At 46.1% G+C, this 25507-nt stretch overlaps 1 protein-coding gene across 1 annotated transcript in view; it reads right to left on the bottom strand.

Annotated features, from left to right (window-relative positions):
• Window positions 1–18955: 18955 nt before the first annotated feature.
• ALPK2 (alpha kinase 2) overlaps window positions 18956–25507 on the bottom strand; it is an 86949-nt gene continuing 80397 nt past the window's right edge. The window contains exon 10 of the mRNA XM_061168985.1: window positions 18956–19606. Within this exon, the coding sequence (XP_061024968.1) occupies window positions 19390–19606 (217 nt within the window). The 3' untranslated portion in view covers window positions 18956–19389. The remainder of the gene's footprint in view (window positions 19607–25507) is intronic.

The raw sequence follows: 25507 nt of genomic DNA, 5'->3' as shown, positions 1-25507 counted from the left end.
ACTTTCTCGTTTTTTTTTATTAGCTGGAGCTATTTAAGTTCAGTTGTTAAATCTGAAAATATGAAAGATTGTTTTAAACCTGTAGAATGAGAAGTGACTATTTAAATTTTTAAAACTATATCCAAGTAGATCCTGGCGTTAACCACTTCCAATTTTTTTTTTTATTAGTGACATATTATTGGATGGCATTTGAAAAAAATGAAAACATTCTACTTGCCCATTTAAACTGCTTTGCAGGTTGACAGAATTCAACCGCTCCTGCAGAAACCATCAAAGAAGTAATAAAAGATGATGGCTATTATATTTTTAAATTGTTCACAAGTCCAAGAACACAATAGGCACTCAATAAATGTGTTTGATTGATGCCATAATACCGTAAAATAATGGTACTGCCTAATAAAGCATTTTGCTAATAATTTGCTAGGAAATTAGCCTGTGGCCCATCTCTCAGACCAGCGCTGACTTTTCAAGCTTGTTGACAAGCAGAGTAGGAATAGGGTAAATTCTAACCTCCCAGTTTCAGAAGAATGTTTTGCAAGAAGGAATTTTTATTAGGAAATCCACACCAAAAAATACTTCTTAAAAATGTTTACATTCTAATTATTTTTCTCATTACAAAACTATTACATTAATTATAGAATGAATAAATGCAGAGAAGCAAAAGGAGAAAACAAAAAACAAAACCATAATTCCATGGTTAACAGTTGATGTTTCTGCCCTGGGCATGTATGTCTTTTTTTCACAGAAAGGGGCTCATACTGTGGATATAGTTTTGTAAACTACTTCTTCATTCAATAACGTCTCTTGAATCTCTTTCCAAGTCAATAACCATTTTTCTACAACATCACCTTCAATGACTAGGGTGGACTATTAATATATCACACTTCTCCTATAATTGGACATTTAAGTGGTTTGCAATTTTTACTGTTATAAACAATGCCTCTCTGGACAACCTTATAGGTAAACCTTTCTACAAATGGGTAGAAAAGAAAACCTTTCCTACAAATTCAAGGACTTTTTCCTTGCCGTGAATTTCCTGGACCAAAGAAATAGAGGTTTATTTGGAGGAGGATTTTGGTAAGATTTACCATTAACTACCTCCTCTCTTTTCTCTTTTCTTCTTTCCCCTGTTTACTCTTCCTTCCCTTTTCTGTCTTTTGCAGGTTAACGAAAGCTTCAGGCTTTCAAGGCATACAAGGCCCACGCGGAGAAGTGCAGGAGGGCTCAGACATTGCTATGAGGTTCTGAAGTGAAATGACCTCAGGAGCTTGACCGATAGAGAGCTCTCCAAGCGTGTCCCACCAAGACCTTTGTCACTAGTGAATTGATCACCTCCCGATGATTCTTTCCAACTGAGCTAAGAGATTTCTGGAGCCTCTCGCCATGGTCAGAACATCCCTGGAGTGACCAAGAAGGGGGGCTTTCTGTTCTAGTCCCTCGGGCAAAGACAAAGCAGATGGGCCCGGCTAAGTTGTTAGGAGGCACTGTAGGGAAGGGAAGAACCAGGGATGGTTAATCACACGAGTGTGTCCCCTGCGGCTGCACCCAGCGTGCCAGGGGTTTGCGGTAGCAAAGGGGGCCAGCTGGAACTCTAGAGTTGGTATTGGGTGTGAGTCTTGGCAAATGCCCAGGGGAAAATTCCCCCTGAAGACAGCAGGTCTAAGAGTGAGCCAGGTGGCACTTTCCTGCCACCTTGCACCCTGAAAAGGCGAGCCAGGGTCACAGACAGGAACCAAAGGAGATCAGTCACTTCGTAGGAAGACGAGCAATCAACACAGTGAAAAAGGAAAGAAAAAAAAAAAGGCTGATGTTGTACACCTAAAATGAACATGCTAGACATCTCGATAAAACTGGAAGCTGAGTGGCTTCCGTGGTGTGCTCTCAACCGCACGGTCCAGGGTGAAGAGGGTTGTTTCACGGTCTACATGTGAATAAGGGACATTTTTACTGAAAAAAAGGCAGAAGGATTCATTTTCAAATTAAGAATGGTCCCATTTTATGGCTGAAGCAATGCTCTGGTTAACAACTCAGTTATCTTGGGGAAAGAGTAAACTGGCCTCCATCCCTCTCCATTTCCAGCATTTTGGGGAAAAGAAAGGCTTAGATAAAATGCTTTATTTTCTCTCCTGCTCCACTGTGGGCAGGAGCTCATACATCAGTCAGAAACCCTTTTTTTTTTTTGTTTAAACAGGAAATCAAGTAAACCAGAAGGGATTTATTCACAGGAGGCTCCCTTTTGCTAGAAAAGGAGTATTGTTAACAAAAAAATGGAATAGTTCCCCTCTCTCCATTTTCCTCCTGTCTTTCCCTCCTCTCATCTACCACCCGCTACTGTAGTGGGAAACCACTGCGGTGAGTAAGATGTGACATCTGAGCCCTGTTGGATGCCTCTGTATCCAACAGCTGTTACTGACAGTGGATTACAGCTCGTCTAAATGGTAGGTTCCCACGCAAAATAATTGTTCTTAGACTGCAGAATTGACCACAGTTACTGATGATGGGCTGGGATAGTTGGTGAGGAGAGAGTCAGCAAGGATCAATGAATCCAGTACAGTTTATAATGTGGTCTTCCACTAAGTATTTGTTTCCTAAGTATTGATTCCCTCTGGGGAGTCTTTCTGTCTTAGCCCTTTTAGAAAATTGACGCAAACAGATTTCTCCCTCATTTCCAGAGGAAGTCTTCCTTCCTGTTGTTGGGAGGACATTGTGGGTGGTAGCAGACCACAAGGCAGTGGGTCCCTTTATTAGCCTGGCTGTTCCAAAACACAATAAGTCCGACATCTTTGTTTCTTTCCATTGCTCAAGATGCTTCCTACCCGTTATCCCTCTTTTTCTTTGCTCAGGTCTCTCTGTGGAGCTGGCGAGGCTCTCTGATGATGCTCAGTGGCTGTGGTGGAATGTGCAGGTGAAATTAACCCTTTCACGGCTACCGATTTTCCTTAGCAGAGCTGTGGAGTGTGACAATGGTGTTTGTGTCCAAACCATCAAACGCCATTATCACACTAAATAGCTACTGTTAGGCCATCCTTCCGCTCACTAAATGCCTTGACATCCGTTTGGTAGGGGCAAGAAGGTTCATCTCATAGCAGTGCTCCCAGCCCTGTGTAATTACTGAGGAAATTCTGGTCCTTTTGTGCTCGTAACCAATACGTCACCTGAATGTTGCCTCTCACATGCTGTTGTTAAATAATTTAGCTGATGATGAATTTTCTTGTCTTCCTGAGTCAATAAAAAGATTGCAGCGTCCCCCAGAGCACCCAGCACAAGGCTAGGCATGTGGTCATTGTTCAGCCCATGCTTCTTGAATTGAAATGAATACTTAGGAAAATGGCAGATGTGGAAAACTAAAACCGGTTTAAATCTAGGTTTCGTAAAACCCATGCTTATAGGTAAAAAATTAAGTTATGTGGGTCTTCTACTTGTCATCATAAAAAAGACAACTTTCTAATAAACTTATACATGGCCTAACTGACCTTTCAGAAATTCTAGAACATGTTTGATTTCTACTGATTTTAATCAATTACCAGGCTGATTACTGAATTTGTATACAAGGTCCTTCTTCCTTATGTTTCGATGAATTTCCATCAGGAAATTATACATGAACTGTGTGTGGGCTGTCATAGCAAATCCAAACATTTTAAACCCAATGTAGCTTCTGGGACACTTGGACCAGCCGGGTGGTCTGGTTTGAAACACATTCTTTCTCTGAGAGGTGTTTAAAGTAAGAAGTAGGTTCTGTTTATGCTGGGCTAAAACTTCTCTCCTGTGACTTGGCTAAATGAACTAGTATATGTTTAATCAAAATGAAACGATTGGAGGGACCATCAGAGGCCAGTTCATTCAACCCTTCATTTATCAAATAAGTATGTGTCGAGTGGCTACCATGTGCCAGGTGCTGCCCTAGGCACTGGGGATACTTTTAAGTTAAACGTGTCTGATATCATTTCCAGAAATGGGCGTTCACTGGCTCACATTCTGTCTGGGACCATTCTGATTGTTCCAGTTACATTTATTAGGGAATCAAATGAACAAAACTTTGCAAAATAATTCCAAGTCCCTTGCTGGAAAAGACCACGTGAGTGCAGTCCACGTGCCTATGATACACGGTAAAGGTCCTGAGAAGCTTCCATCTGGAGAAGAGGAGGTCCATTCCTGCCTGGCCTGCGCCTCCTTCCCCTCCCATTTCCTCCCTCCTGGCATCATCCACGCTCAAGAGGAGACCCAGACCCCCCTGAAATAATTAATCCACTGACATTCCTTTCTTGTGTTTTTCTGGAGTGCATGCTAATGGAAGGAGAGTGGATAGAGGGTTCTACTGTTACACAAATCACCCCCATGCACACTGTTTCACTTGACCCAGAAAACGCAAGGCAGAGATGCCCGGATCGGGGCTCCTTCCATAGACAGCAAACTGAGAATGGTCTGGTCAGGCCAACCACAACTGAACGTGGGTTTCCTAAATCTAAGGTTCTATCCTTTACCTGGATCCTTCCCTGGCCTGGTTATTCCACAGAACCTCATGCTTCACGACTGAGCCTGTGTAGAAACTGGGTTAATCATACCAGTATTGGATCAGTATCCTCAGGCCCGCATCTGCTTTGTCAAGGGATTCTGAGGGAAGCGTGTAGAATAGGAGAGGGATGAGTCATAGGATAATCTTTCCCTGAGAGTACTCTTAATGCAGGGAAAGCCAAATACTGTGAAACCCTGTAACCGTGAAGTGAAAGAGAAGGGAAGGGAAGGAACATCTAAGCAGTAGTTTGGAATCAGGAAGGGCGTGGCCAAACTATCCAGACACGGACCAGCAACTTAGTGACCCAGCCAACTGCTGCAGCATCGGCTGACCCAGAGCCTCAGGCTCTGAATCATTCCCAGGCTCAGCAACAACTCAAGGATGGCCTCACGCATTCCTCCTCCTCCCTCCCACTCACCCTGAGATTTTGCTCAGATGGAATTAAACAGGGAGCCAGAAAAAAAGGGCATTCTGTATCTTTTCTACTAGGTTGACTCACATAACAGCTTATTACAATTCCTGCCTGGGTCCGTGCTGCATTCGGGGTTAGGGACCCGTTCTTTCTGCAGATCTGCATGTAAGGAACACACATTGTGAAGCCGTGTCTACCACTCCCACCGCCCCAATCTCTGATCACGGCATCCTTCGCCAGCCCAGCTTGCATCTCTCCAACTCCTCCTGGGATTATTACTGCTGGTTGTCTGCAATAAGCATTCCTGGGGACACTTACTGACTCCGAATGTTGTTTGCAAGATGAAAGTGTTCACTAGGAAGTGTTGTTAAAATCGCATGCAAGCTGGGAGGCAACAGAGAACCTAGGCAGCCACGTTAAGAAGTTTTCTTCCGCTCGAGACAGGCCTTACTTTGTGACCCATGCCAGTGAGGACCTGTGAATCCTTTCACCTTAGAACAGTGTGTACCTTGAATGTGACAGTTGTCACTCAGGGCCTGTCCACTGTTCCATCCAGCCCCAAAGGAGGTTCTGTGAAACAGCATAGCAGTTTCATATGTACCTGGCTAGTCTACACATTTTTCCTGGACGCTTCTTAAATCTGTGTTTTCTTCTTGGTATACTTCCTTGAATCAGAAGACAATAGATTGTTAGAACTGGAAACCAGTTTCCTCTTTGTTCTGATGAGGCAACTGAAGTCCAGAAAGGTTAAGGAACATGCCCAAGGCCGTCCCATCAGTCTGCGCCCAAGGTGGACCCAGGCCTCGCCACTTCATCCCTGTGGTGGTCTGTTGAGTGTCACCCGCAAAGAGTGGGCACAAAAGGAAGTCAAACAGTGCTTGCTGACTGAGTGACTAGATGCCACGTAAAGCCCCCTGCCCTTTTGTTCATCTGAGAAGTGTCTCCTTCAGGTTTCAAGGGGACACTCCCTAGTTTGGTATTCTAGACTTTGGTGGATGGGTCCGTGATTATGTGCTCTCCTTTCCCTGCGTCATCCACCATCCACTGGACAGATATGGGTTGTGTGATGACTTTGTGTCTGGTAGTGTCCTGGGCTCTGGGGACACAAAGGAGGAGACCAGGTCCCTTCCCCAAGTTGCTCTCAGTATAGGAGTTGGATAGTCACCTAAACAAAGACATTGAGGCCTCGGGGTAGTAGATGGCATCATAGAGCCATAGTCAGGGTGCCCACAGACTTTAATTATGCCCTTTATTTCTTTTCAGATGAAGAAACACTGAATCTTTGAGTAATCTTTTTTGTTACTGTTGGGAAAATAATCGCTCTTGTTTATTTTGATGATTCAGTTGCCAACAGGTTGTAGATTAAGGGCACTTTGTTGAATTTGGGGGCAATGCTGTAACGGGAAGATCTCGCAGCTTTTACTTTGCCACGTGCTGGCATCATGAGCGGCATGGGGTCTGTGGAGGGGCCTTAGGAGGAGTTAGGGGCTGGATTAGGATGCTTTTCAGGTACGTGTGTGAAGAATTGTTCTTTCTCACAGGCGCTGGGGAAGCTGTGAGCTGGTTCTTTCACAACGCAGGATGGGTTCACGTCACAGCACTCCATCATTAGGCTGTTTCCTCCCTTCCTGCCTCTTTCCCTATCATGAAAAGCCAACCCCAGAGCCACCAGTTGGATGCCTTACTGCCCCTCTGTTTCCCCTCCCTTGGGACAGGCTCAAGGAAGCCGTTGGGTGCAAAGCCATGGCAGGAGCCCCCAGGGCCTGTGGGGAGGTAGAAGGAGCCCCCAGGGCCTGTGGGGAGGTAGAAGGAGCCCCCAGGGCCTGTGGGGAGGTAGAAGGAGCCCCCAGGGCCTGTGGGGAGGTAGAAGGAGCCCCCAGGGCCTGTGGGGAGGTAGAAGGAGCCCCCAGGGCCTGTGGGGAGGTAGAAGGAGTCCCCAGGGCCTGTGGGGAGGTAGAAGGAGTCCCCAGGGCCTGTGGGGAGGTAGAAGGAGCCCCCAGGGCCTGTGGGGAGGTAGAAGGAGCCCCCAGGGCCTGTGGGGAGGTAGAAGGAGTCCCCAGGGCCTGTGGGGAGGTAGAAGGAGTCCCCAGGGCCTGTGGGGACATCTACTTTTCTTTAATATTCAAGTTTCCTTCCAAGATTTCCGAAGGAAAAGGAAGGGTTTCAAGCCACATACAAGTTCACCAAAATGTAGTTGGCTAATGAAGATTCATTCCAAAGGGTCTGGTCATAAGATAACCTGATTTAGAAAGCAGGCCACCATATGCGTTCCGCAAAAAAGGTTTACGTGGTGCAAATTTATCACGTACTTAGAGTATTTAAACACCGTGCGTAGGATACGCCAAGATGAGGAAGACATTCATTCAACCGACATTCAACCATGTGTTCCTACTATGTGTCAGGTGTTAAGCTAGTCACTGAGAATTCAAAAATAAGATATTCTCCCCAGAATATAGTGTATAGAATATGCAGTCTAGTGAGGATGCAGGCAAATGAGTAAGAGCAGAGCCGAGCTGCAGATTCTTTGAAGTAGATACCGGATAACACGGGGGCGGGAAGGAAGAAACGCCATCTGTGGTGTGAGAGAAAGGAATGAATAAGAATAAGAGACAGCGCTCTGGGTCTTCAGGCAGCCACCCAATTAAAGAGAAATTCAGTCGTGACCTTGGCAAGTGAAGAGTGGATGTTTTCACCTCGATAGAGGTTGAGTTACCTTCAAGTTTCCAAAGCATTCCCCAGCAATTCCCTCCGGAGAGCAATGGAACTCCGAACCTGGAATGTATCTGGTGGGGAGTTCCCCTCTCAAAAATACAGCCGATTGTCTTTAATCGTTCTGAGATAATTTAGAAGTTTGACTTTATTTGCAAAATAAATGTATTAAAAAAAATACAGCCAAACAGCTACAGAAAAAAGATCACCTTTTAAGCAAAAGAAGCACATTGTTTGGCAGGTGACTGGGGGAGAGGCGGGTTGTGTGAGGGCGCATGTGTGCTTGTGTGAGTGTGTCTGTAGTGCACATGCATGTGAAGAATTTTAATTTCTCCAAAAAGCCAGGTAAAACGCCTTTTAAGTCTCATTCAACTGGGACTTTTTCTTGCTTTCTGGAACCAGGGAAAAGCCAGTGCTATGATCTCCAGCTAAAGTGCCCAAGTGAGCATCCTCCCGTCCCCGGTGCTCTCAGCCCGGGGCGCCTCTCTCCTTGGGATACTGCCCCCTAGAGGTAGGATGTGCCCCTGCACATCACAACTGCAGTGGTTTGAAAGGATTTCAAGTGCATTAACTGAGTATTCCAAATTCATTCATTAAGAGCTTCCCCTGACAGCAGAATCTAGCTTTAATTTTGATAAAGTAAGTTTTCAAAGGCCTGAGGGGGAGAGGGAGAGGAGTGGAATAACTTGTTCTGTTGAGTGTCTGTTGACCCATTAAATTTGCCAGACAAGAACTAATTTTGTTCCACCTGGAGAAAGTCTCTTCCTTTTCACTTTTCTGGCACATTTAGCCCAGTCAAGAACTAATTAAAGTCCTTCTCATTTCTTAAGGCTTCCCGTCTTCTGGGCAGCACGTCCTGTCTGCTTTCCCACGTGGCTCTCAATAGCGGCTGGATACAAAGAAGTGAGACATTCTCGTCCAGCCTTTGGATGTGTGGCTACTGTATGTACGGTTCCTCTCCCTGCACCCTAACAACCCGTGCCTGAGACTTTTCTGGTCCCTCCTATGTCTCTGCATGAGCTCAGGCTCTCAGATGGGATCCTTTGCTCAGCAATTACAGTGAGTGATGTGCTGGGCTGCGTAAGACATGGAAAGGGCCCTGCATTCATCCCCAAGAAAGTGGCTACACATCACGACCCCAAAATGTAGGTGGTGTGTTAGGAAATTTTGATTGCAAGAAGCAGTTTTTTCTTAGATCATCTCAAGTGATTCATTCTTACAAATTTCACATCTTACAAATCCTTGCATATTTCTCAAGTACCTACTATGTGCAAGGCATTGAGCTGGGGAGAGTTTTTTTGGAAGCGGCCTCATGGCAGGAAGGAGACAGGAATCACAAGCAGTCATAAGGCAAGGCCTGTGGAAAGCGGACAGATAGTCAGGATTCATGAGTAAGCCAGAGACTGGGATGTCTGGTCACTCCCCAGACTGTAGAAATAAATCAAGTCTCAACCGTGATGGTGATTCATTTGCTCCATCTTTCTGCTCTTCCTGCTGCCTTATCTGCCTCCGTCCTTGCCTACAGTTTCTGCTCACCTGCAACTACTGGGGACTCATATGCTGTACTAACCCTGGGGTCTCATGGCCCTGCTACTTCATGGCCTCTGCTTGCCTGCCTCCTTGGGGTGTCTTTGCAGTTTCCTCATGTGCTATCAAGTGACTTCTCCCTCCCTGTCTCTCCAGTTTGAATCCCTGAGCCAGAGAACTGGTTATATTACCATTGGGGCAGCTTTCACTCCAAGCCAGGACATAGGCTGCCGGTCAACCTTTGGGGCAGAAAAAACAAAGGGCGTGTGTATGAGAAAGTCTAACACAGAGAGTAATATGTAACCTTCACTCTGAGCAGGAGCTTTCCATTCTCCAGATGAAAAGTTAGGGGAAGAATTCTCAGGATAAAGGGACAGCATGTGTCACGTCTTCAAGTGGGTGGAGTCTGGAACAGCCACAGAACCCAAACCCAGCTAGTATGGCAGGAACATGGTGACCTGCAGGGGATAAGGCTAGAGAGGTGGGCAGGGGCTGGCATCAGGATGGAGGGGAAACATAGGAGGAGGCAAGGCGTGAGTAGCCACGACTTTCACTGATGGGTCCTCAAGACCAGGGGTTGACAACTTACAGCCTGTGGGTCAAATCCAGACTGCCACCTGTTTTTATGTGAACTAAGCATGGTTTTTGTATTTTTAAATTATTGGGGAAAAATCAAAAGAAGATTATTTCATGACATGTGAGATATATATGAAATTCAAATTTCAGTGTCCATAAATAAAGTTTTCTTGGAATTCATCAACCATCCCCATTTGCCCACACTATCTAGTTTTCTTGGAATTCATCAACCACCCCCATTTGCCCCCACTATCTCAGTTGAGCACTGAAACTCTTAGATCCTGGAAAACCCCTACGTCCCAGGCAAGTTGGGATGGCTGGTCACCTGGAATGCAGCCAGTCTCATTCATTTACATACTGTCGAAGGCTGCTTTCAAGCTCCAGAGGCAGAGTGCAGTAGTTATGACAGAGGCCATATGGTCCACAAAGCCTAAAATATTTACTATCTGGCCATTTATAGAAAAAGTTTTCTGACCCCACCTCAAGATCAAGGAAGAGTGGATAATTTATCTGATAAAGCAGGAGAATATGACTGATTGTTACTCTCATGAGAGTGTTGACCATGCCTATTCACTTTCTCCACTGGGAGCCGATTCATTTTAGAAAACCTAAATTAGATCATGTTACTTCCCTGTTCAAGATCCTTCAGTGGCTTCTCATTCCACTGGGAACAAAACCCAAGGATCCCATACCTCCCTCTCAGACAGACCTCATCTCCTCCTGCTGCTCCCCTTGATCATCCATGCCATGCCCGTCAGTGTGCTGATCGTCAAACATGCCAAGTGTGCTCCTGCCCCAGGACCTTTGCACTTGCTGTTCCCTCTATCCAGAAACTTTCTCCCAGACATATGCATACCTCACTCCTTCAGGTTATTCTTGTATCTATTCAAAGTTGTCCTTTCAGTGAAACCTTCCCCCTCACTGTAGCACTCTTCACCTGAGAGCACTTGTTTATTTTCTGTGTCCACACTGTGTTAGGGACGTGAGGACAGGGAGCCTGCTATATCCCCAGCTCACACATGGTGGGTTTGTGATAAATATTTGTTGGATACACAAATGATTGGTAAAGCCAAGAATTGCATGCATGTCTCCAGGGACATGTCCCCACTTATTGGACCATATAATTGCTAATCAATATATCATTTTGGCCAATATCCGTCCTGTTACAATTATGCGGCTGCCTGTCTCTGTCATCCACTGGGCTCTTTTCCTGCCAAACACCTTGTCTTTAATCATCTGAACATCTGCTCTGTGGATATCTCATGCCAGATGCCAGCCTGAGATGTTACCATGTCTCTTGCCCTAAGGATGGATGCATTAAATCCCAAGTCCAGGGATGGAATCAGGGTGATCCTTCAACCTCCTGAAACTGACAATGACATTTTACGCATAGATGCACTTTTCTAGGGTGAGGGTCCAGAACTGTCATCCGACCCTGGCGAGGGTCCTCGACCCTCAGGAGGCTGAGGAGCTCTGATTTTAAGCAACAACGGTCCATCTGCCTAAATATACGCCAAGCTCTCTAGTCTGTGTTTCAGGCCCTCCTGTGGGGGCACCTCTGCTCTCCGATATCTTGTGATCGATGCCTGTGTTCTTAGTCCTCAGCTGGTTCCACTGGGATGTTCTCTTTGCATCTCGGGAAGGATCTGCCTTCTGCCACGTTCTGAAACCGTGTAAAGAACCAGCAGGCTCCGCCGAGGCTCTTGGGCCCCCCCTAGTGGCTGCTCCACGGAGGCCGTTTTCTTCCAGGCAGTGAGAAGTTCTGCGCTGAGCCATGCACACCGCGTCGTGGACCAGAGAAACTCTTCCGAGGAGAGCTGCTGGCCAGGCTCTGGCAGAACGGCTTCAAGGCGCTTGTTCACGAACATACTCTGTCAAGTATCTGTGCTGCGAGATTCATTTCCTGCCAAGGTTCCCTGCCCATTTCCCAGAGTAACTGAGCGGAGGCCACGCAGCTGTGGAGGCAGAGCCTCGGGTTCCTGATGGGGAGGTATTCCGAGGGCACCCGGGCACGGTCCTTTCTAAGAGGAGCTTACGGGGTGGGGGGGACCCTAGAGTATTTACTGTGTATCCGTAAATGGTGTAAATATATGCATATAGTTATACGAACTGTGGCGATTCTCTTAAGCTGTTATGCAATACAGATAAAAGGATAAAAATAGAACAGACTAAAGTTATTTGGTGAAACGTCTTGTAAGCATCCTGAAAAGTTCAATGTTGACTCGTGGAGTGACCCACCCAGTGAGGTGTCTCTGACTCAAAGACAGTAAACATGCCCAAGGCACTGAGGCCAGAGACACCGAAAGCCAGCTTGAGGGTAGTGACAGCGGGACCCCAGCAAAATGGGGGCAGGGGGCAACCAAGATGGTCTGGGGATCTCTTCTGCATATCCCTTCTTTACTTTGATATTCTTCCTGGAGGTTGCTAGGGCTCAGATAAGCGAGGGCTTTAGGGCTTAAAATGACTGTCCAGGGGATTGGAGCTCTAGAGGTGAAATGGTGAGGGCAGAGGGCAGGAAAGCAGAGCACCATCCCATTTGGTTCACTACATCCTCTGGGGTAGAGGTGGTTTTTCTTCCTTATCTCAAGCTCATCATTGGGAGGGAGGCTGGAGGAAGATGACTCATGGCCGCAGGACCACATCTAATTTAAACCCTCCTTCTGCTGCAGTGAGGGGTTTGATTTATTGGTTTCCTGTAACACAGACCTGGAAACAATAGCAAAGACCCTATCGATCTTCAAGACTGTATCACGAGGCACTGTTAGCAAGATGTGTAAATACAGACATAAAGACAAAACAGGACACCCTCCTGGGAAGCTGCAGCAGTGCCAAGTGAATCAATAATCGAGGGTGAACTTTTCTGTGGTCTGTTGATTCTGAGAAACAGCTGGACTGCCTGCAAACAGCGGCTGCCTCTGTTGAATTTCATCTGCCAGGATTTTCCCACCTCGGCCAATTGCTACCCTCCCTGCTCTCCTTCCGGGTGGAGATGACCTGTATGCAGGGTTGGTCCCTGCCCTGTAGAGCCCTGGGAAAAGCTGCCTCGAGAAGGAAGTTTCCGGATGCTAGAATGGAACAACCTAGTTTGGTTTCTGCCTTGCCCTTGTGTCCCCCCTCCCTCTCTGGGTCCCTCCAGGCTGCCTGTGACTTGCTTCTGAGCCCTTTAGAAGCGATGTCTTTCCGGTTTCCCGGTGCCCTCCCCTGCTTGTTGGCACAGAGATGCCTCAAATGGCAAGGCGCCCTCCTCTCTGCTCCTCCACCCTGACTCCTTCCTGGGCAAGCACTGTACTCTCCGTATTCTAGCTGCTCAAGCTGTGCCTGTGCTAAGCCCTCAGCGCCTTATAAATCCACAAAAACAAGCCGGCCTCTGACCAATCAGCAGAGCCCCTGCCTCCATCATGCCCCCAGCCTGCTCCTCCTTTTTCCCTATTCAAAGGAAACCCCCTGTGTTTTCAGGCAAATTCGCTTATTGTCACCCAGGGGTGCTCTTTTTCTGCTTGCTTCTGAACCCTGGCTCTTGAGATTCTCCCCATGGGGCTACCTTCCTTTCTTCTCTCTGTTCATCCATCACTTCTTTTTATGCCCTGCTCAAAATTCACTTCTTCCAGAAAGAAGGAAGATGAAAGAGGAACTGGTGGTTGGAAGGGCTATTGATCAAAGCTGTGCTTATCTAAAAACAGCAGGAAGATAATGCAGCTGGGCTTTTCAGCAATTCCTGGACTGTCTTTAGGCAGCAAATGCTCCTTGATGCTTGAAAGTGAGGGTTTTTAAGAGACGTGCAGCAAAATTATTAAAACTTTGATTTGCTCAGCCCCCTTAATAGAGGGACTGTATAGCCTGGGACCAATAAAACATTGTAAAATGACTTGAAAACTGAAGCCTGAAAAAAATGCATTACATCAATCCACTGTATGACATGCTTTCTTCTCATTTTCCTCTTTTCTGAATATCAATGATAAGGAAAAATATAGTTTATTTACAGTTGTAGGTCATTTTTAGGTGATGTTCTATTGTACGATTTTTGCCCTCGTGAATAGTAGAATGATTCATGAAACTCATTCCTCTATTATGAGTGAGATATAGATACTTATAGATAAATAACTTCTCCAAGCTAAGAAGTATATAAAAGCTTGGAAGTTGTAATGATTCATATTTATTGAAAGCCACGCTAGGTCAGTTATTTTTATATGTAAATAATTCTCATATCTTTGCAAGTTAGGTATCATTACTCATTTTGTAACCAAGCTGGACCCTGCTGTGTTCTCTGCCTCTTGTTTATAGAAAAACCTTAGCCTCCTAAGCCTTCCCTGAGTTCCAAAGAGCAAATTTAGTCAGAGAAGGGAAAACTGCAGACACCAAGGAAAACAGTGAAGCAAGACAAAATAGGAGTTTAGCCATAAAACAAAGAATTTTAGTTCCTCTTCAGGGGCTATAGATAATATTCTGAGCCATATCCTTGAGCTGTTTTGCAGATACTGAAATCCCCACCAGGTGGAGGAAATTAACTGCATGCTGACCTCAAGCACGTAGACCCCAGAGTGGCTGGAACCAGGAAGTTGATGATGTTGACTCTCGATTACCTCACCACCAACCAATTAGAAAAATGTCCACGAGCTGAGCATGCGCCCCACAACTCTCCCTCGATCTGTCTTTAAAAACCTTTCCCTGAAATCCATCAGGGAGTTCAGGTCTTTTGAACATGAGCTGCTCGTACTCCTTGCTTGGCAACTGCAATAAACACTGCACTTTCCTTTATCACAACCCAGTGTCAGTAGATTGGCTTTACCACAGGAGGGCGAAAGAACACAAGTTTGATTCAGTGACAATTTATCAGATGAGGGAGTTGGGTTCGGGGAGATTAGGTCACTCCCAGCTCCTTTATTAACAAATGGTATTGGAATAGGTTTGTAGCAATCAGATTCTCGTAAGAGATAAGAGCTCAATGGATGTGATGCAGATGGAGATGTTGACGAGGCTATTACATAGATGGGTCTGGAGTTCAGAGAGATAATTTGGGAATTGTCAGTGTATAAATATGCTTGGCTGTGACACTCCTCACTTTCACAGCTGACCCGCTGCACAACTCAAAGGGGCAACAGTCCCATTTCTCCTGTGTGAAAGACAAGGACACAATTTGGGTTGAATTGTCCCTGCAAATACTCATATGGTGAAGTCCTAACCCCCAGGGACCTCAGAATGTGACCTGTTTTGGAGATAGGGCCTTTACAGAGGTAATCAAGTCAAAAAAAAGGTCATTAGGAAGGGTCCTGTCCAGTATGACTGGTGTCCTTATAATAAGAAGGGAAAATGTGGACCCAGACACGCACTTGGGGAGAACTCCACATGAAGATTGGACTCATGCTGCCATAGGTCAAGGAACTACCAGAAGCTAAGAAAGGGGCTGTAACAGAGCTTCCTCTATCACCGTGAGAGGGAGCATGGCCCTGCCAACACCTCGAGCTGGGACTTCCAGCCTCCAGAAGCATAAGACAATCAATCTCTGTTGTTTAAGCCACCCAGTTTGTGGTACTTTGTCACAGCGGCCCCAGGGAACTAATACAGACACCAAAGAAAGTATTGTGGACAACGTAACTCTGGGAAGCAACCACTACCTTACCATTCATGTAGAGGTAGACGGAGAAAGAGGAAGGGATGGGCTGGAGAGGAAGATGGAGGTGAGACATCCCATCAGAATTGCTTCTGGTGCTAAAATGAAAGTTTGTGTCCCTAAGAAGCTGACAGACTGGTTTTTCTTAGTATCTGATAAAGAACATGTAATGTTTGAAAAAAGCCTCTGAGATGATTTCTACCTTGGTCCATGTGGGCCTCTCATAAAAAATAGAATTTTAAAAATTCTTGATCTTGTGGTACCATTTGCAGTTTAAATATTTGTTCACTGCATCTGTCAAGTTGAAGTCTGTGCTCACATGACCACACAGATGAACCTGGCGGTCCGTCTTGCCTTTCAGCTTTTATAGAACAGTTTAGAACAAGCCAGTTCTCGGAGGATTTCAGAGCTGCTACAGCAGAGAGTTGGAAAGCATACCCTTTGCTGGAAGGCAGAAGAGGGTTTTGTGTCTCTTTGATTTTTTAGAACTATTTAAGCCCAAGTGGCATCTGCAGATCTAAATGGGGGAGAAATGCCCATCTGTTCACTTTTGCGCACACTGGGCTAGCAGAGCAGAGCGTACACAAAGGAAGCAGGCCAGGACCGGGCCGAGGCCAGCTCCCCCCATCTGCAAACAGTTGAACACGTGCCCGACACACACACAAAACAGGATGCATATTTAGAAAAGAGAACACTTTATAATTAGAAAATAATTGTTACTTCTTTTGGCATTCTTTTTAATAAGAATCTATTGAAACCCTTTGCTATTAGGAGGCTTATCAGAAGCATGGTTGGGGAGGCGCTGATACAACAAGATAATGTGAAATATTCACATGGATCCCAAACCAGACGTCTCCAGAACAGGATGCCACTGGCAAGAAGTTCTCATCTCTCTGCCATCCTCATTAGTGATAAACCTGCTGTTGAAAACACCAGCCCATTTTAAGGAGGTGTCATTTCTTTTTGTCATCTGCCCTTCACGGAGCTCCGCTGTGGAGCTCTTTAGGAAACGGAGATGCTTGCATGCATATGACAACCCTGCAGGCATCAGGCACCAAATCTCCAGCTGGACCCACCAGGCTGTCCCAGCTTCATCCGGGGTTGAGTGTCTGTTGTGTTTATAGACCTCCTAGCACCTCACACTTCCAGAGACAGACGGGAAAAACCATAGGAACTGGATGTGGTGCAAAGTGAGCTAGAACAATGGCAATGGGTGTGGGCATTTCTGAGACCCCAGAAAAACTCCTTTGGTGTAAGAGCGCACGGCACACTCAGCCTGTTAGTTGACTGTGCGAGGAAAACTGCCATTCATCTCAGAACAGAAGGGCAAGGTTTGGGTGGCTGGACAGATGGCCAGACAGCCCCACAAAGGCCATCCCTGGGAGCGCTGGCTGTGACAAATCCCACTGTGGGCACCCCTTCTGTCCCTGGTCCTCCAAATGTTTATAAACAGATGAAATCAGATTATGATAAACAATAAGGGCACTTTGAAAAAGAAGCTAAGCATCTGTAAAAGGAGGCAGGGGCAGCTCCATCCAAGCCACCCTGTGGGCTGCCTGCAAAATGCCAAATCTGGGAGAAAATCCTTTCCTTTCCACTGTCTCTCCAAGTCCAAATTCAAAGCCAGCTCGGGGTGGGTGGCGGGAGGAGGGTTACAGGATGACTTTGACTTTTCATTTTGTACCTTTCCGTAATTTTTTTGAACACTTGTGTTGATATTTTTTATAATTACAAATTATTACCAAAGAGAGGGTCTCTGGTCACACCCACACTGATGTATATACACTAATTTCAATCAAAATGTGCCCTGCGCTTTTTTGTTCTTATGGAACTTTCTGGAACTCCACTGCCAAATACATCTGCAGGATTTCTGCGGGATCTCTGCAGGGAAAGCAGGCTACAGGCTGCCTCATAGAAAAAATGAGCATTTTGTAATCTGTAGCTGGGGGAGTCATTTCAGAAGGAAAGCTGGAGACGACAGATTTTCTGAAAAGATGAACTGTGCGTAGCTGAAGCGTTTTCTCCTTCAAATCTCTTTTCAAAACAAAAATCGCATCTATGTTCTCTTTTTCATCTAAACCCCATGCCTGTGGAGAGCAGTATTCCCAAGCGGAAGCAGCCAGGAGCCTCCTGTGGAAGCCTGCTGCCCGGGAGGGCCTGCACACGGTGACCACCCTGCGCTGTGAGCGCTGCTGCCCTGTTCCTCTTTGTCTCCACGTTGCTCCCTCCCAGAACTGAAGCAGCTGGATGCCTCCTCCAGCCGACTGCTGTTTGAACTCTAGGCCTAGTCACTCCCCTCAACATTTCAGGCCCTTCCTCCCTGTGATCTAGACACCCCTCCTAAGTGTGGTCCCAGGCCAGTCCGCAGATCCCCTGGGAGCGTGATGGAAATGCAGAGTCTCAGGCCCCACCCTGGACCCACCGAATCAGAGCCTGCATTTTCACAAGATCCCAGGGGGTTCATGTCCACTTTCAGTTTGAGGAGCCTCTTCAGAGGAGGAGGCCTAATAATCCTCTCTGGTCAGGGAGTAGTTGAATCATCTTCAAAAACAACCAGCTATCTGAAAAGGCTACATCCTGTAGGTTTCCTCCTTTGTGACCTTCTGGGAAAAAGCAAAACTATGGAGACAGTAAAAGAACCGGTGGCTACCAGGAGTTTGGTCTCCGGGGAAGGAGGGAGAAACCGGTGGAACACAGGGGATTTTTAAGGCAGCAAAATGACCGTGGGTGATGCTGTGATGGTGGATACATGTCATTGCATGTGTGTCAAAACCCAGAGAGTGTGATCACAAAGAGTGGACTGAAATGTAAACTATGGACTTTAATGAATCCTAATGTGTCAATATTGGCTCCGCAATGATAAGAAACGTATCACACTAACGTAAGATGCTAATAATAGGGGGAAATATGGAATGGTGGTAAGGGGCCATATGGAAACTCTTTGTACTTTCCACTCATTTTTTGGTACACGTAAAACTGCTCTAAAAAAATAGTCTATTACTTAGACAATAACAACAACACACTGTTGGGGCTTGAGATGTTCTTATAGTTTGGGGTGCATGAAACAGTCCCTGAGCTGTCCTTACAGCGTTTCCTCTTGCCCAATGTGAACTGCTGTGGCCATTCTGCTCCACAGCTGGGCAGGACCCAGACTGGTAGGAAGGAGACCCCTTTGGAATGGGTGGGTGGGACCAGGACCCTGTGAGCTTGTGTGTCCCAGCCAGGATTTGTACGCATCTTCCAGAGTAATCCTACATGGGGCAGCCCTGGGTTTAGGGAGCTTGGATTTAGAGAGCAAAGTAGGAAGTGGATCAGACTGGAAGTAGTGTTTATAAGAATGGGGAAAAACACAGATGCAAATATTTTGTGCTCCGGGAGACGTATTAGGAAATTACTAATCCTGGAGGAATGTGAAATAGGGCACAAATTCTAAAGAAAAGTGTCTGTGCTAATACATGCATCTTACACTTTTTGTCTAAAGATGAATTTAATTAAACAGAACATTCTAACCAGATATGTGAGTAACGATGGGAAGTGGCCTGACGTTTCAGAAGCCCCCCTCCAGCTACAAAAGCATAATCGACTCTAGTGCGACAGATAGACCCAATGACGGAATTCACGTTTTCTGTTGATACAGCAGCTGGATGTGTCCAGAAATTCTGAGGTTAGGAATGGGGGTGGGGAGGATTGGGGCTGTGGACAGACCCTGCTCAGGACCAAGTCCGTAACGAGACAGCCACGTGCAAATACACAGACACATAATGTGAGGTTGGTACAAAGGCTAACGGTATAGACAAAGATGGACTTCTTTGAGACTGACAATGGATTCAGTCTCTCCACAGGCCTGCTCACAAATCCTACTCCGAAATCATCCCAGTGAAGACAGCAGGTGACGGCTTTGGAAGCAGCTCGGAGTACAGGCAGCTGGGAATAAGGATTGTCACGCTGCTCTCTGCAGGCTCTGTGTTCCCTCCAGGGTGTTTTCAAATTTCTACCCACAAGGCTGTGTGCTGCCAGCCGGTGACCGTTAGTTAACAGGAGATGTTAGGTTTTCTTTTCTGCTGGGGTCCCAGATGCCGTCTTCTTCACGGTTGTGCAGTTTGGCTGAATTTTGCTTTTCCCGATGCTTGGCTTCTTCTGTTTCTGGCTGTTGTTTTGAAGCAACTTCAGCCCCAGCATTTTACAATACTTGTTACACTGGTGTAGCGCTTTAAACTGATCAATGAAGGTCATGGAATGGTTGCCTTTAAATCCTTTGTACCTGTGAGTTTGGGTGGAGGGAAACAATTTTTTTTTTTTTAAACAGGACCCTTCACCAACATTAAAAGAAACGTTTCAGCGGGGAAACTAATGGTGTGTGAAAATATATTTATTCCTACTTTAGGCAAGAATGGCCAAATGGTTGACATAACTATTGATAGAAAAAACAAAACCTGTGGAATGAAGTAAAGGCAAAGACCAACTGGCATGCAGTAAAGACCAAAGATTATGATCAGACAAATGTTCTAGGGGTTGACAGTTCTGCTATGTCAGCATTTTATAGCTTTTTTTTTTTTTTTTTTTTTTTTTTTTAGTCATAGTGACTAGTGCTGGACCATCTCCATAAAAATTAGAAGATCTCTTGGTGATCTGAAAGCCATCCCATCCCATCCAGAGGTTCTGAATAAAGAAATCTAGAACTTTGGGGCTGGAAGAAGTTGAGTTTAGACCCTTCCACTTATCATTGAAGGAGTTTAGGCTGAGAGGCTGTGCAGCCAGCCTAAGACAACAAAGCAAGTGGGTGTGAGAGAAGAGACCAGGGTGCAGCCCTCTGAGTCTCCCTCCTACAGAAGGGCTCTCTCCTGTGACAGTGCATCTTCTCCTCAGGAGGAGAAGAATCTGGGCCTTTGCCTCTGGTAGGCTCCTGGAGGGACCCTGCTGACCTGCCTGGAGTAGTCTCAGGGGCTGTTCCTTTGGGTTGGGACATTTCATATTCAAATCGTCAATGACTGTGTTTTCACATCTCGATCGATCATGGGAGGTAAGTGTCCTCCTGAATGGACAAGTCCCCATGCCCCCAAATCTCCAAAATCCAGCAAGAAAGCTGGTGAAGGGTTGCTGAGAGGATGACAATGAGGAAATGCATACAAACCACCTAGATCAGCGCATGACGTACAGTGGATGATATTCAATTAATGCCGGCCAGGCTGTATTATAGTTGTCAAGGTTATAATTGGTGCAGCTGGTAGGGGCTTCCTGTGGAAGGGATGCTGAAGCTGAGATTGAAGGATATGGGATTTGCCTGGTAAAGAGGATATGCAGGGGTGTGGATGGCATATGAGACCATCGACATAATTTTCAGGGCCCAGTGCAAAACGAAAACATGGGTTCCTTGGGCAATAATTATTAAGACTTTCAAGATGACAACAGCAGAACATGCATTAAACGAAGCCCAGGCCCATCTGAGTGTGGGGCCTTATGTGACCACACAGGCTGCCTGCCTAGGAAACTGGTCCTGCTGGGTGTGAGCGAGTTCTGCTGCATTTGATTGATAGGGCCAAACGCTAACTGGCAAAAGGAAGTCTGCAATGCTGGCATCGCGCTGAATCTGTAGCTAATATGAATCAAGAAATTGGGCCTCCTTCATTTGCTGGTAGAAACCATAAAGGCCAACAGACCTGAATTGAATGAACTGGGACTTGGGCGCTTTTCCCTAGGAAACCCAAGCTGGGTTTTAGGCTGTTAAGGGCCTGAAAGATTTCTTTCATCTCTGAAGCCAAAGCATCAGTGAGCAGCTCCATCCTGACGTGTTTGTTACAAATCCAGCCTGCCCTTCCTCCTCCTTGAAGGGAAACGGCTCTTCCCCCTCTCCCTGGGAGCCCACAGTACATTTTCTTGTGAAAAATGACTCCGTTTTTAGAAGCCAAACTCCCTCGTTGAAGAAAAAGTCAGCCCAAGACAGGTGTTGACTCTAGCAGGGTAGAAAGAAATGCCACTGCCAACCATGTCATCTTTACATTTCTATCTTCTCCTGTAGGAGGTCATGAGAATAGCTGCAATAGCCTGCCTGCATTTCCTTGGTGTCTGAGCACACCCCAGAGGGATGTGAGGCCACCTGGACCTGTGATTGTCAGATGGAATGGAAAGCCTAATCCCATCCTCCTGCCAGGGAGGCCCCACTTGTCTCACACCGACTCCTGAGCTTCTCAAACTAGGATGATCAAAGGCAGCCTCCCTATGGAAGCACATTGGAAACAAGTCACGGTCATCTGTCTAAAGCTGCCTTGAGGCTTGTAAGCATTCAGACAACACCTAGTCTCAGTAGAGGAGAATCACTAATTCACACTGCGACCTCCCAGAAAATTTGCTAGTTGCTTCTTAGGCCCAGCCTGGCGGCCAAGTGTGTAATGCTGCTTAACAAATGAGCCCTTACATAATGGTTCCCACCTTCTGAAATGGGAATGGCTGAGTTTGGGACAAAGGAGCAGGACTTCTGGGCAGCCCAGCTGGGTGGAGCCCAGATCTCTTCCTAGGAATCTAGCACCTTCTTTAGACTCCTCCGGGAAAGCCAGAGTAGGCAGCAGAGACTGGGGCCGATTTTACTACAGAAGGCCGCACGCAGACGGGGCAAGGCCCTAGAATGAAGGCAGGTTTGCTCAGTCAAGGAGCCCCTGACTCAGCCCCTGGCTTCCTTCAAGCCCCAGCTCGAGTGCATTTCTGTGGAGCCTCCCCTCTCTCACACCATGAGAAGAAATCTCTCCTTCATCTTCCCTGTATCCTTGTGAGAACTACATCCACTTCTCAGAATTCAGGGTATGCCTTCCCGTGCACAGGCTGATCTCCCCCAGGACACTACTTTATGTCCAGAATACCTGTCTAGGGAGGCTTTTCAATAAAGGTCAAGGGAAGAAATGAATGTATGCCGGCCCCATCCTCAGAGCCACCTCATCTCGGCCCAGGGCATCTCCAGATCACACTGCTAAACTTCCTTTTCTCTCTCCATCTAATTTTGGACTCTCAAATGGGCCTCCCAGGCAATATGGAACATCCCTCCCCAGCTATCTCAGGTGTAGACTATTTTTGCTACCTAGCATCTGCAGAATTAAAAATCTTTCTCCTTTCTCAATTTGGTCTCTGTCTCAGCCAGGGCTGCTGGGCTTCTGTTTGACCTCTTATTCTCCCAAACTCACAGCCATTACTGCTGCCTGGGAAGAAAATAGGGCAACATCGTTTGTGTTCCTAGATCAGTTAACCCAGAGTTTTTCCAAAGGACACAAGTTCAATTACACCAAGTGCCCGTACACCCAAGAAATGAAAAATCCAGGCTCTCCTGCTTGTGGTCCACCTTGCATGCCACGTGTGCCATCCGCCACCCTCAGGATTGGAGGGGACCACAAATTTGAAGCATCATGACATCTCTCCAGCAAGGTCCCCATTGCAGACACTCGCCATTGTTGTTCTTGTTGGATGAATGTATTGGGTCGAATAGTGTCTCCCCCAAAAGTCATGTCCTTCCCAGAACCTCAGAATGTGGCCTTATTTGGAAATAGTGTCATTGCAGATGTCATTAAGATGAGGTCATACTGGAGTAGAGCGGGCCCTTAATCCAATAAGGGCATCTTACTGGCGTCTGTGTAAGAAGAGGAGAGGATATAGACACACAGGGAGAATAGCACGTGACAACAGAGGCAGAGATGGAAGTCGTAATCTACAAGTCAAGGAACGCTGAGGATGGCAACAACCTCTGGAACGTAGGAAGGAGGAGGGGACACATTCTCCCTCAGAGCCTCCAGGAGAAACCAACCCTGCTGCCTGACTCTAGACTTTCAGCCTCCAGAACTGGGAAAGGACACATTTCTATTGTTTTAAGCTACCCGGTTTTGTGATGATTCATTTTGGAAGCCCGAGGAATCTAATACAATGGGAAAAAATAACCTGTATTTGAGAACTTTCTCACACATTTCCATTTTTAGAAACCTTAGTTCTATTGAATTTTATTAACTGAGTCTTTGTATCCTTATCCTCAAATGAGTATAATTTTCTAGCCCATCGCTTTCAATTATCCATCTTCTCTCACGATCTCCAAGCATGGAACAATAAATTTATTCTACTAAACATCATCCAGCAGAGTATTTTCGTAAATATCTTGCCCCTTGGATGGGAGTGGGGCATACACATCACGCAGGGGCCTTGCTAAAGTGCTGGCTTGGATTGAGAAGGTCTGGGGTGGGGTGTGAGATGCTGCATTTCTAACAAGCTCTGAAACCCACGCTGATGCCATTGGTCCAGGGACCCCCGTTGGAGTAGCAAGGAGATAGACTAAAGTGTGAATGATCTCACATCATCCTTCTTTGACTTCAGAAACCTCTTTAAATCGGAAAACGGATCTCTTTCCTTCTTGACATTTGTGTCATACAACTTTGTAAAATCACACTGTCGCAATCCACTTCAGGAGGAGCTCGGAGGCTATTTTTACATCCTGCTTTCGCTCCACACAGATTTAACCAGCTTTTCACCATTTAGTATTATGTTGGCTGCGGGTTTGTCATAAATGGCTTTTATAATGGTGAGATATGTTCCCTCTATACCCACTTTTTTCTGCATCTATGGAGACGCTCATGTAGGTTTTGTCTTTTCTTTTGTTGATGTGGTGTATCACACTGATTGATTTGCATATGTTGAACCATCCTTGTGACCCTGGAATGAATCCAACTTGATCATGGTATATGGTCCTTTTTATGTGTTGTTGGATTCTGTTGGCTAATATTTTGTTGAGGATTACACAGATTTATTCAATATGTGTTGGAAACCATGCAAGGCTGACTTCTTGCTTAAAAGCGAGTCCTCTTTCCTCTCTTGCTGATAATGGACAGCACAGCCTTTCGGACTCATAGGAAAACCACCACTTGACAGCAATGGTCGGCTTCTCCCTCAGCTTAGCACAGCTTCCCTGTGCAATTTACTGCCTCCAAACACGCCCTGAGAAGGGAGGGGGTGGAGCAAAGCTACAGGAACTCCCACCTCTGGCTGCGTGGAAGAAATCAAGGTTCTTGTCTGGCTTAATAAAGGACTCGTTTAAAGAAAACTCAGTGAGACAAGAAAAACCTATAGAGAATCCCCACATTGGTAACCCTTTTAGAAGCAAGCCGGAAACTATTTATAACAGAGGTTTTAGTCTGAGATGCTTTCTAAAGAAAATTTTAATTTATGAGGAACGGCTAGAAGGACTTGGAATTCAGGTTGAGGATGGAGGGGAGGAATTGAAATAAACCCCTTAGTTTGGGTGGGGTGGGCGGCATGTGCCGTGTCTGTGTGCAAAATAAAGCCAGGGCTGAATTTATGAACAGATAGAATCGATTGTCACCTATGTGGAAAAGAAAGGGCGCTAAGGGAGCTGCCCGCTCTGGAACCATCTAGTAATTCCTGCCATTCCATCAATATCTCCATTTCTTCATGTTTGTTCATTCATTTCTTCATTCACTGGGCACCAGCTGTATGGCAGACATTGTAGGGGGATTGAAAAGGATTAATAAGGTACGTGGCTCTTTTCCAGAAAGCTGGCATCTTGCAGGGGAAACAGACACATAAACAAATAATTATTATGCTGTGATAAAGGGCTACAGTAACCCAGGGATGTGATTTTTTCCCCACTGCCTGGTGGGTTCTAAGGATGTTTCATGGAGGAATAATGGCTCTGGGTTTATCTGGCAGGGGTAACAGCATGGACAAAAGTTCAGACGACCTTCTGAGCAAGAACAGGCATCCTGAGGCAAGACGAGGCCGGAGGCCGTTTGTGGAAGGTTCATAAGCCATGCTATGTCATTTTTCTTGTGGGTACTCAGTGTTTCCCAAAATATGTTCCAAGGAACAAGAGCCCCACAAGATGCTTTGAAAAAAATAATAATTCTGTGTTGTAAATACTGTGAAAAATGCTATATAATTGCTCTCCTTGCCCCTTTGGGGTTCAAAATACACATTGGCTCTTGAAAGACCCTGTGAAGTCTCACACGGAGGAAACCTCCTACACTTATTCAAGCCAGGTCTCCCCAGATTATCTGACAACAGCCATCTTGTTTTCACACGACCACTTTGCAAACTGCTACCATAAGAGTCACTGGGCCTTCAGGAGGGGACAATGTACTGTAACCAAATCCGTTGCCCAGAGAAGTTGTATTCTGCTCCC

Source organism: Eubalaena glacialis, chromosome 15 (assembly GCF_028564815.1).
Source record: "Eubalaena glacialis isolate mEubGla1 chromosome 15, mEubGla1.1.hap2.+ XY, whole genome shotgun sequence".
Taxonomy (NCBI): domain Eukaryota; kingdom Metazoa; phylum Chordata; class Mammalia; order Artiodactyla; family Balaenidae; genus Eubalaena; species Eubalaena glacialis.
The sequence above is the reverse complement of the archived record's forward strand: the minus strand, read 5'-3'. Positions and strand labels throughout refer to the sequence as shown.